This window comes from Caloenas nicobarica, chromosome 3 (genome assembly GCF_036013445.1).
Source record: "Caloenas nicobarica isolate bCalNic1 chromosome 3, bCalNic1.hap1, whole genome shotgun sequence".
Lineage (NCBI taxonomy): Eukaryota > Metazoa > Chordata > Aves > Columbiformes > Columbidae > Caloenas > Caloenas nicobarica.
In genome coordinates, this window is record NC_088247.1 from 112,123,008 (window position 1) to 112,134,540 (window position 11,533).

The 11,533-nt window shown below is 52.0% G+C and overlaps 1 protein-coding gene across 1 annotated transcript; it reads right to left on the bottom strand.

Annotated features, from left to right (window-relative positions):
- Window positions 1-519: 519 nt before the first annotated feature.
- On the bottom strand, window positions 520-9,336 carry LOC135986956 (T-cell activation Rho GTPase-activating protein-like). Its single transcript, XM_065631514.1, has 9 exons — window positions 9,291-9,336; window positions 7,493-7,536; window positions 7,095-7,256; window positions 6,901-7,010; window positions 6,591-6,786; window positions 6,252-6,360; window positions 6,040-6,095; window positions 5,587-5,678; window positions 520-577 (listed from the first exon to the last, which is right to left on the bottom strand). The coding sequence occupies exons 1-9, from the start codon at window positions 9,334-9,336 to the stop codon at window positions 520-522; spliced, it is 873 nt and encodes a 290-aa protein (XP_065487586.1).
- Window positions 9,337-11,533: the final 2,197 nt, after the last annotated feature.

Genomic DNA, 11,533 nt, shown 5'->3' on the forward strand with positions numbered 1-11,533 from the left:
GGGCCTGGGGGGCACTGGCCTGGGGGTTCTCTCCACTATGGCCATGGCTGCCTTGCACTGGGGAGCCCCGAGCAGGACACAGCCCAGGGGAAGGACCACCTCCCTCCACCTGCTGCCCATGCTTTGCCTACTGCAGCCCAGGAGCCGCCTTTGCCCCAAGGGCACTTTGCTGCCTCCAAATCCCTGCCCTGGGGCTCCACCATGACCCCGGGGCTCTGCACAGCTGCTGTCCAGATGGGTGTCCCCCAGCGTAGCCTGGGACAAGGGCTTTTCCTCCCCACGTGCAGGCCCTTGCTCTTCCCGTGCTAAAAGGCAGGACATTCCCGTCAGCCCCTTTCTCCAGCCTGTCCGGGTCCTTCTGCTTGGCAGCACCACCCTCTGCCCGCACTTGTGTGCCACCTGCCAGCTGTCTGAGGGGACACTCTGCCCCAGCTTCCAGGTCACTGCTTCCCCGTTTTGTTCCTGCAGGTTATGAAAAGCTCTTCAAACTCTCTCATCTTTCATTTGGACGTCACCCCTCTACACGGTGCTGATGTTCTCTGTACCATGGGATGGGATTGGATTGTCGCACAGATCACTAGAGAGGAGGCAGCGGAGATTAGGAGACGGTAGAGAGCAGATTATCGGCATTAATGATGCCAACCCCAGTGACAGGAGGTGTCATCGAGCTCTTGAGCCAAAGGAGAAAAGCCAAAGGTGTCTATTGAACTCCATGGGCTATGGATCAGCAGATTGGATTCACCGTGTTCCAAAATGAATAGATACATGACAAAGGCATATTCTCTCTTGACGGCTACAATGTATATTTTAGGATCTATGAACATAAATCATCCGTGTCCCTCCCCCTGAGACCTTCTCTAAAAAAAAAAAAAAAAAAGGGAAGAGAAAAAAAGACTCAACTTCAGGAGCAGTCAGGCTTTACATAGCCAAGTAAATGTCCCTATATCTTCCCATGCAATCAGACACTTTGTCTGACATTCTGCCTGTACTTGCTACCAAAACAGGACTTTTCTAAGAAACAGTAAACAAAGAGAAAAACATGCTGTTCTGCCATTTACATGTGCTGGGCTGTGCTGGGCTGGGCTGTGGAAGACGCATAATTCCTGTCTCACCCACAACTTTCCACCTACAGCCAAAGCTGTGGTGAAGTCGCCCTCCATCTCAACCACTGCCTGGTGCCTCTTCCCCAGGGAAAGTCCTTCCTCTGTCACCCCGTGACCATCGCTGGTCGTGGGCAACGCAAGCCCCAAGCCTCAGCCACCGCCCGAAGCCACCATCCTCCTATCGCCATCGCCAAGATCTCAACCTCCTTCTCAAGCTCTAGGAGAAGGGATGTTCATAGACAGGGATGCACATGGCACAGCCTGTTCCAGAACAGCCACAGCTGCTGAAAACTTCCTGTGTCCTGGATGGATGGTTTGCAGGACCAGCTCCTGGCTCCACTTGCACCGAGGCTGGCGACAGCTGTATTTCAGACAGGTAGTTCAGGTCTCATCCCTTATCCTCCAACCATCCCCACAGGCTCAGCAGCAGGGGAACTCACAGTGGGCTGCGTGTGAGCAACCTGCTCCACGGGACTCGTGGAAAATGTTGTGTCTGCATCCCAGCTCTTCTGTTCTCCCTGCAGGGGCCTGATCAATCAAACAAGCTGTTTTCCCTGGAAATGGCCGTCGAGAGTAAAGACACATGCTTCTTGGTGGACACCTGCCAAGCTGGGAGACTGTCAATGGCACACGTGCTGCTGTGCCAGCTTTCAACCCCCAAGACTTTGAAATAAGGCAGGTCCAACAGGAAACGAAATGTGTGTTGAGCTGAGGCAGGAACACTCATGTCCATAGAGGAGCACACTTGGGCGTTCAGGCTTTATCACACTTGGGTGTCAAGGCTTTATCCTTGGCGAATCCGGCTGGAGGAGCACCAGAAAGGAGTCCTGCCCTGGGACCCATGACCTTCACCCACCGAGCGGCCAACAGAGCCAGGGACAAGTTTGTGTGCAAGGCCCTCCTGATGGCAAATAAAGGATACAAAGTCAGCTTTGGATGGCCTGTGTCTGGTTGAACTGTTGACACTGAGCAATGGCTTGTGTGCTGGTTTGACTGGAAGCGAGTTCATTTTCCTCACGCAGTTAGAAATCTTTCTTTTTCATAGCTAGCACGGTCAGTATTGGGGCTTATTTAGAGAACAAGAAGGTAACACCTCGGGACGGAGTTAGTGTTTTTAATTACTCTGAGTCTGTCGCAGGGGAGTAATTTAGGGTTCTGCTTGCTGCAGAACAATATTTAGCTTTCTTAAAGAGAAGCGCAACTTAAAAGAATTCGGTAGCGGGTTCACTCTATTATTTACTGCATGGGGGAAATATGCCAAGGCAAACTCTGCTTACTTTCCCTCCAGGTGCCTGTATCTGTCTTCCCCTCCCTGATAACCGGTCACTCCAGAGTCTGTGTCCTGGGGCTCCGGAGACAAACTTTCAGCTGAGGCCAGTATCCGTCACGGTGCAAACTGTCAGGATTCTTCTTCCCCTGATAACTGTTTGCTGCTGAGTCTATGTGTTAGAACTCCAGCAGTAAACTTGCAGTTGCCCAATAACCGTATGCAGAGCAGACTTTCAGGAGACAAATTTCTTAGGAAAACAAAAAATGTAATGGAGTAGAATAGCAGAAGGGCTGGCTTAAGCTGGGTACCTGTGCCCAAGCATAGAAAACCACAAATTTTTATATCTTTGCAGACCGTTCACACCAGGATTCAGCCCAATAGCAATATTTCACCACCACGTCCTTTGCTCCCCATTGGACCCTTTTTCCCTAACTCCACGTGGGCCTCTGTTTTGTTCAGTTGTAGAAATTGGTTTTGGTGCATATCCTCGAAGGTGCCGTTTTGCCTGGATAAATCCTTTCTTCTCCGAGAAGTGCAAAATAGGCCCCACATGCAGATGTCTGTGATGTCTCTGCGTTAGCCTTGGATCGTTGTTTTCCCAGTCGGTTCCATTTTTCCAAGCAAAATGCAAGCTAGGCTTTATCTTGCAGGCATTTAGGGGAGTCTGCAGTTGCTTTTGGTAAATACGAGCTTAAAATTTTAGCAAATCAAGTTTACCAGGTAACATGAATCAAAGAGTATATTAGAAATCATACAACCTTGTATCTCTAAATAATCTATTACATTTGGTGTGCATCTACCTAAGCTAAATGATCAATATTGAAGTTGAATTGGGCTCATCCACTGGCCTCGGAGGAGTGAAACCATTGCCATACAGCTCACTTATTTAGCAGGGAGAGCTCAAAGTGGGCTCATCCAGGCTGTCGTATTTATCGAATGAAGTGGTCGACACATAGTCAAATTGCATACAGCAGGAAAAGTCTGCACGAGCCTCCCTGCGCCCACAAGCCAGCGGCGTTCAGTGTGCCGTTGTGCTTCCCCGTGGGTCTCCTGGAAGGAGTTCTTGGCCTGGCTGCGGCTCAGGCCCTTCCCTCCTCTGGAGCCTGGACCAAACTGCTGCTGGTTTGGCTGGGGAGGGGTTCAGTGCACCCACCACAGAGCTTTTCTTCCTTTTTCTCTCTTCTGTCTCCGGGATCGGCTGGTCAGGACCAGGTGCTGCTTCCAGAGAGTGTCTGCTCGGTGGGGACAGAGGTTGTGAGGAATTGCATAGAGTATTTCTTATATTCTCTTTCAATTTTGTAGCATGGGTAGTAGCAGTAGCATATTAGTGTTACTTTTTTACATTATTACACTGTGTTTATCTTAATCCACAAGTTTATCCTTCCCTTTTGATTGTCTCCCGTATTTATGGGTGAGAGGGGGAGAGTGAGTGAGCGGCTATCGTGGTTATACTGCCAGCTTGGGTTACATTACGACACCTTGATTCAAAGAGAAGCCATTAAGAAAGTGAAAAAACAGCTCTCTTCAGGAAAAATGCAGGAAATCAGAGACATTTCCGAAAGGATCTTTTGTCTATTTGACATTCCAGGGAGCAACGGCTTTGGGTTCAGTGTTTAATGGTCTTCCTGGCTGGCTTTTTTCTAGTTGATCGTTTGTAATTTAATGACTAAACTGTTGTTACCTCATTCCAGGAGTTTTCTTCATTTTGCCCTCCCATTCTCCCCACCATCCCCGTGGTGGGGAGGGAGCGAGCGGCCGTGTGGTGCTCAGCTGCCGGCCAGCCTTCAACCACGACAGCCTGTGAGCCAAAGAGTTGGTTTCTCCATGGTGAGAGTGCCCGTCCTTCCTCTTCTGTCAGGCTGCAGGCGTCTCCTGTATCACACCAGGACGCACAAAACCCTCAGCACTCCGGCTGCTTTTGGAGCCGTTTCTAAAGCTTTTAGGGTGAGCCACCGTATTTGTGCTGCCCAGCGTGGTGGTTTGCTTTATCCCATTGCCATGAGGGATGGATTGTGAAGAAACTGCCCGACAATCAGGATGCAAGGACGGCAGCTGCAGAGGACAGCAAGCTGCAGGTGACGGTGGCTGCACAAGGACCTTCAGCCCTTCCTGGCCACCGTGTGTGCCGACGTGTTGCCCTCGCCCTGAGCTCACGGCGCTGCTCCCAGCACACGTCAGGCCTTAGCAGGAGCTGTGTGGTGCCCACAATGCCAGCAGGAGCTGAGGGAACACTCCCACCTCCAGAGGTCCTGTCCGGCCTCCACCCCCTGTGTGACTGTGCTGCGGTTTGACTCCTCAGGCACCTGAACTCAGCCCTGATGCCGCTGGCAAGGATGCTGGCACAAGGGATGGTCCCAACCTCCTGCCCGAGCATGCATTGCCAAATCACATCGCCCCAGTCCAAAAGATCATACAGCAGACATAGTCAGAACAGAGAAAAAAAACCACTTTATTGGGAACATCAACTGCGGGGGAGTGAACATTTTAAAACCACTTTCTTGTGACTTCAAAAACACTTTATTATGAACACCAACAACACCAGTCACAGGATTTCAACTCTTAACAGGAAAACGGGACCTGCAACGAGAGAGTCAGGAAGCACTGATAAACGCACAAAGGCAGGAACAGGCAAGACTTGGTTCCCCTTTCCTTGGGGAACAGCGTTTACAAGGAATTGTGGACAGCCCAGCAGAGAGAGCTGTGGCTGCAGTGGCTCCGGGATGGCTCTGGCACCTCATCCCCGTGGGTGATGCCCTGAGAGACCTGTGCCTGTGCAGAGATGCCCAGTGCCCCTGTGGCACACCGCAGGGCTCCATCAGGAGCCCCTGGGGAGCTGACACCCACTTATTTACAAGCCCGCACACCACCATCCCTCGCCGTCCCTTGCCAGTGAGTTGGACAGACTGAGAGAAGTGCTGAGAGCTGGGAAAGATGGGCAGCAGAGCCTGGTATGTACCTGGGCTTCCTGAGCCTCCGCACCTTCCTGCGTCTTCTTAGTTTTCTATCCCCAAACATGTTATTTCTCCTTCTCCTCTTCACCTCCATGTGGCTGTCACTCTCATCTCCGCAGGCCTGTTTTCTCTTCTGGTTTCGTCTCTTTCCCTCATCTTGGGGAGACCCTGCAGACCTTTCCATCGCACAGTGTGATGAGATAGGGCAAGCCGTGATCCACTGGAGACAGTTCTTATTTGAACTAAAGGGAGCTCATTTTACCTTCTTTCCTCTGAAAGGCTCCGCAGCTGTTCCGGGCGCCCCAGGGACTCTGCCGCACTCTCGACGGTGGTTGGAGGGAAAGATGGAGGTGCCTAAAGCAGAAATTTGGGAGTTAAAATGTGGCAAGAGGTGACTTGGAGTAGGAAGTGACTTACTGCCAAATCGCCACCTTAGCTCTACCAAGGAGATGCTGGTTTACATCATTCACAGTTTGTTTTCCTTACAATGTATCATTTTGTGGAAAGCAGGAATCCTAAATGCATCAGGAATCAGCTGCCAGGAGGAGGCACGGCAGCTCCTTGGCCTCACCAGAAACAAACCTCTGACCCGAGACACGTTGTCCCGGTGTTTGCGGAGCTGCCATACCTCTGCCGTTTCCCCTCCAGCACTGTGTCTCCCCCAGCTTCTTTGAGGTTGTCCAGCAGAGAGGGGGGCATCCAGAAAGGATTTTACCTGATGGTCATCGTCTGCTCTGCCTGCAGGGCCACTTTGCTCTTCCACATGCCCATCTAGAAAGAAAAAGCATGTACCGCAAAGTGACTTTTTGGAATGAAGCAGCACACAAAGCAAAGCCATGCCAAAGCCCTACACCAGTTGTCCCCATGACGCTGAAGTTTCTTGTGTCTCAACCCCAGTCTCTGACAGCCCTCAGTCTCTCCCCTTACCTGCCGATCTGTCCATGGGTGCCGGTGACTCCTTGGCAGATGGACCAGCTGCCTCCTCCCCAAAGATGTCACCGTAGTTGTCGATCATAAACTCCACCAGCACGTTCACCTGCACACGTCAAAGCCTTGGTCTCAACCCAGCTGCCTGAAAAGGCACCAAGCAGCCTTTCCCGCTCCCGAGCCTCGCCTCTGCGCAGAAGGCTGTGGCTGTGGGGCTGCTCTTCCAGGCAGCCACCCCACCAGCATTGGCTCCAGGGAGGAGAAGGCATCCCGAGAGCTGCGAGCAGCCAAGCTCTGATGGGCCGGGAAGGCTGCAGCCGGCTGCTCCAGACAGCGTACCTTCTGCGTGACCTCCAGCATGGCCTCCAGCGGGAGCAGCTCCTCCTCGGGTGGGCTCAGCAGGTTGGGCCCAACGCAGATGGCCAGGTTGTTAAGGCTCATCTTGCTGGTGGCTGCGTTGTGGCCGATGTGCTGCAGGAGGTTCAGCAGCTCCTTCAGGAGGAGGAGATTGGCCGCAGGTAAGTTCTTGGCCACCCTAAGGAAAAAGGAACACAAGGTGAATAAAGCAGATCTCTCCCACCGTTTTCCAGGTGGTCTAGTCCAGCAGTCAGGGCTCCTGCTCAACAGGCAGACTACTGCCTGCACTTACACTTTCAGCTCCTCTATCTTCTCCTCCGTGCTGGACTTCTCCATGGCTGACATCCACTCCTCATACAGGTCGATCACGAGGAGCTTGGAGGGGATGTTTCTGAGGAAGTCCTGCAATGGCAAGGGCTCCAGGTGAGCCCTAGAACATGCCAGCCCAGCCAGGAGCTCCTCCATCTGCAGGTCAGAAGCGCTCACCTTCAAGATGACGGCCAACAGATCTGCAGGTTGGCTTCCCATGTCGACGTCCAGGCCACGGTCCAGGGCCTCGCGCAGCTCCCGAAGCGCTGTCCCGTTGGCAGCTCTGCGGAATATCCCTTCCGTTGATGGTCCTTCGCGATGTAGGACAGCCAGCAGCTCCTGCAGGAGAGGCAGGGGAACAGATGTTTGGCTGAAGAGATGACTTTAAACTGTGCTGGCCAGAGCCGGAGCTCTAACCCAGGCTAGACTCCCTCCTCTCGCAAAGGGGTTGGGAGCAGAAACATGAGCTGCAGCTGAAGGGCCCAGTTCCCCATCTCGGGAGCCCCTGGGGACACCCAGCATCTCTGTGCAGCATCTGGAGGGAGGGCTGGGGAGCCCCTGTCCAGGCTGCTTACCTGGATGGGCTGGGGCAGCGTGCCGTCCTCCCCGCAGAGGGCACCTCCCAGTGACAGGAGGTGTCATCGAGCTCTTGAGCCAAAGGAGAAAAGCCAAAGGTGTCTATTGAACTCCATGGGCTATGGATCAGCAGATTGGATTCACCGTGTTCCAAAATGAATAGATACATGACAAAGGCATATTCTCTCTTGACGGCTACAATGTATATTTTAGGATCTATGAACATAAATCATCCATGTCCCTCCCCCTGAGACCTTCTCTAAAAAAAAAAAAAAAAAAGGGAAGAGAAAAAAAGACTCAACTTCAGGAGCAGTCAGGCTTTACATAGCCAAGTCAATGTCCCTATATCTTCCCATGCAATCAGACACTTTGTCTGACATTCTGCCTGTACTTGCTACCAAAACAGGACTTTTCTAAGAAACAGTAAACAAAGAGAAAAACATGCTGTTCTGCCATTTACATGTGCTGGGCTGTGCTGGGCTGGGCTGTGCTGGGCTGTGCTGTGGAAGACGCATAATTCCTGTCTCACCCACAACTTTCCACCTACAGCCAAAGCTGTGGTGAAGTCGCCCTCCATCTCAACCACTGCCTGGTGCCTCTTCCCCAGGGAAAGTCCTTCCTCTGTCACCCCGTGGCCATCGCTGGTCGTGGGCAATGCAAGCTCCAAGCCTCAGCCACCGCCCGAAGCCACCATCCTCCTATCGCCATCGGCAAGATCTCAAACTCCTTCTCAAGCTCTAGGAGAAGGGATGTTCATAGGCAGGGATGCACATGGCACAGCCTGTTCCAGAACAGCCACAGCTGCTGAAAACTTCCTGTGTCCTGGATGGATGGTTTGCAGGACCAGCTCCTGGCTCCACTTGCACTGAGGCTGGCGACAGCTGTATTTCAGACAGGTAGTTCAGGTCTCATCCCTTATCCACCAACCATCCCCACAGGCTCAGCAGCAGGGGAACTCACAGTGGGCTGCGTGTGAGCAACCTGCTCCACGGGACTCGTGGCAAATGTTGTGTCTGCATCCCAGCTCTTCTGTTCTCCCTGCAGGGGCCTGATCGATCAAACAAGCTGTTTTCCCTGGAAATGGCCATCGAGACTGAAGACACATGCCTCTTGGTGGACACCTGCCAAGCTGGGAGACTGTCAATGGCACACGTGCTGCTGTGCCAGCTTTCAACCCCCAAGACTTTGAAATAAGGCAGGTCCAACAGGAAACAAAATGTGTGTTGAGCTGAGGCAGGAACACTCATGTCCACAGAGGAGCACACTTGGGCGTTCAGGCTTTATCACACTTGGGTGTCAAGGCTTTATCCTTGGCGAATCCGGCTGGAGGAGCACCAGAAAGGAGTCCTGCCCTGGGACCCATGACCTTCACCCACCGAGCGGCCAACAGAGCCAGGGACAAGTTTGTGTGCAAGGCCCTCCTGATGGCAAATAAAGGATACAAAGTCAGCTTTGGATGGCCTGTGTCTGGTTGAACTGTTGACACTGAGCAATGGCTTGTGTGCTGCTTTGACTCAAAGTGAGTTCATTTTCCTCATGCAGTTAGAAATCTTTCTTTTTCATAGCTAGCACGGTCAGTCTTGGGGCTTATTTAGAGAACAAGAAGGTAACACCTCGGGACGGAGTTAGTGTTTTTAATTGCTCTGAGTCTGTTGCAGGGGAGTAATTTAGGGTTCTGCTTGCTGCAGAACAATATTTAGGTTTCTTAAAGAGAAGCGCGACTTAAAAGAATTCGGTAGCGGGTTCACTCTATTATTTACTGCATGGGGGAAATATGCCAAGGCAAACTCTGCTTACCTTCCCTCCAGGTGCCTGTATCTGTCTTCTCCTCCCTGATAACCATTCACTCCAGAGTCTGTGTCCTGAGGCTCCGGAGACAAACTTTCAGATGAGGCCAGTATCCGTCACGGTGCAAACTGTCAGGATTCTTCTTCCCCTGATAACTGTTTGCTGCTGAGTCTATGTGTTAGAACTATGTGTTGGGAAGAATATAAGGCTGTTGTCAGAGGATGTAGGGAGGCAACTAGGAAAGCTAAGGCCTCCTTAGAGTTAAACCTGGCAAGAGGGGTCAAGGACAACAGGAAGAGGTTCTTCAAATACATGGCAGATAAAACTAACACCAGAGGCAATGTAGGCCCACTGATGAATGGGGTGGGTGCCCTGGTGACAGAAGATACAGAGAAGGCAGAATTACTGAATGCCTTCTTTGTCTCTGCCTACTCTGCCGGAGGCTGTCCTGAGGAGCCCCGTACCCCTGAGGCCCCAGAGGAAGGCAGGGCAATGGAGGAGTTTGCCTCAGTTGATGAGGACTGGGTTAGGGACCAGTTAAGCAATCTGGACATCCATAAATCCATGGGTCCAGATGGGATGCACCCGCGGGTGCTGAGGGAGCTGGCTGAAGTCATTGCTGGACCGCTCTCCATCATCTTTGCCAAGTCTTGGGAAACGGGAGAGGTGCCTGAGGACTGGAGGAAAGCAAATGTCACTCCAGTCTTCAAAACGGGCAAGAAGGAGGACACGGGCAACTATAGACCAGTCAGCCTCACCTCCATCCCTGGGAAAGTGATGGAACACCTTATCCTTGGTGCCATCTTAAGACATATCAAGGATAAGAGGGTCATCAGGGACAGTCAACATGGCTTCACCAAGGGGAAGTCGTGTTTGACCAACCTCATAGCCTTTTATGAAGACGTAGCAAGGTGGATTGACGATGGCAGAGCAGTGGATGTGGTCTACCTTGACTTCAGCAAAGCATTTGACACTGTCTCCCACAGCATCCTCACGGCAAAACTGAGGAAGTGTGGACTGGATGATCGGGTAGTGAGGTGGACTGCAAACTGGCTGAAGGAGAGAAGCCAGAGAGTCGTGGTCAATGGGGCGGAGTCTGGTTGGAGGCCTGTATCTAGTGGAGTGCCTCAAGGGTCAGTTCTGGGACCAATACTATTCAATATATTCATCAACGACTTGGATGAGGGAATTGAGTGTACTATCAGCAAGTTTGCTGATGACACCAAGCTGGGAGGAGTGGCTGACACGCCAGAGGGCTGTGCTGCCATCCAGCGAGATCTGGACAGGCTAGAGAGTTGGGCGGGGAAAAATGTAATGAAATATAACAAGGGAAAATGTAGAGTCTTGCATCTGGGCAGGAACAACCCCAGGTTCCAGTACAGGTTGGGGAATGACCTATTAGAGAGCAGTGTAGGGGAAAGGGACCTGGGGGTCCTGGTGGACAGCAGGATGAGCATGAGCCAGCACTGTGCCCTTGTGGCCGAGAAGGCCAATGGCATCCTGGGGTGTATTAGAAGGGGGGTGGTTAGTAGGTCGAGAGAGGTTCTCCTTCCCCTCTACTCTGCCCTGGTGAGACCTCATCTGGAATATTGCGTCCAGTTCTTGGCCCCGCAGTTCAAGAAGGACAGGGAACTGCTGGAGAGAGTCCAGCGCAGGGCCACAAAGATGATTAAGGGAGTGGAGCATCTCCCTTATGAGGAAAGGCTGAGGGAGCTGGGTCTCTTTAGCTTGGAGAAGAGGAGACTGAGGGGTGACCTCATCAATGTTTATAAATATATAAAGGGTGGGTGTCACGAGGATGGAGCCAGGCTCTTCTCGGTGACAACCAACAGTAAGACAAGGGGTATGGGTTCAAGCTGGAACACAAGAGGTTCCACTTAAATTTGAGAAGAAACTTCTTCTCAGTGAGGGAGACGGAACACTGGAACAGGCTGCCCAGGGAGGTTGTGGATTCTCCTTCTCTGGAGACATTCAAAACCCGCCTGGACGCCTTCCTGAGTAACCTCACCTAGGTGTTCCTGCCCTGCCAGGGGGATTGAACTAGATGATCTTTCGAGGTCCCTTCCAATCCCTAACATTCTCTGATTCTGTGATTCTGTGAACTCCAGCAGTAAACTTGCAGTTGCCCAATAACCGTATGCAGAGCAGACTTTCAGGAGACAAATTTCTTAGGAAAACAAAAAATTTAATGGAGCAGAATAGCAGAAGGGCTGGCTCAAGCTGGGTACCTGCGCCCAAGCATAGAAAACCAC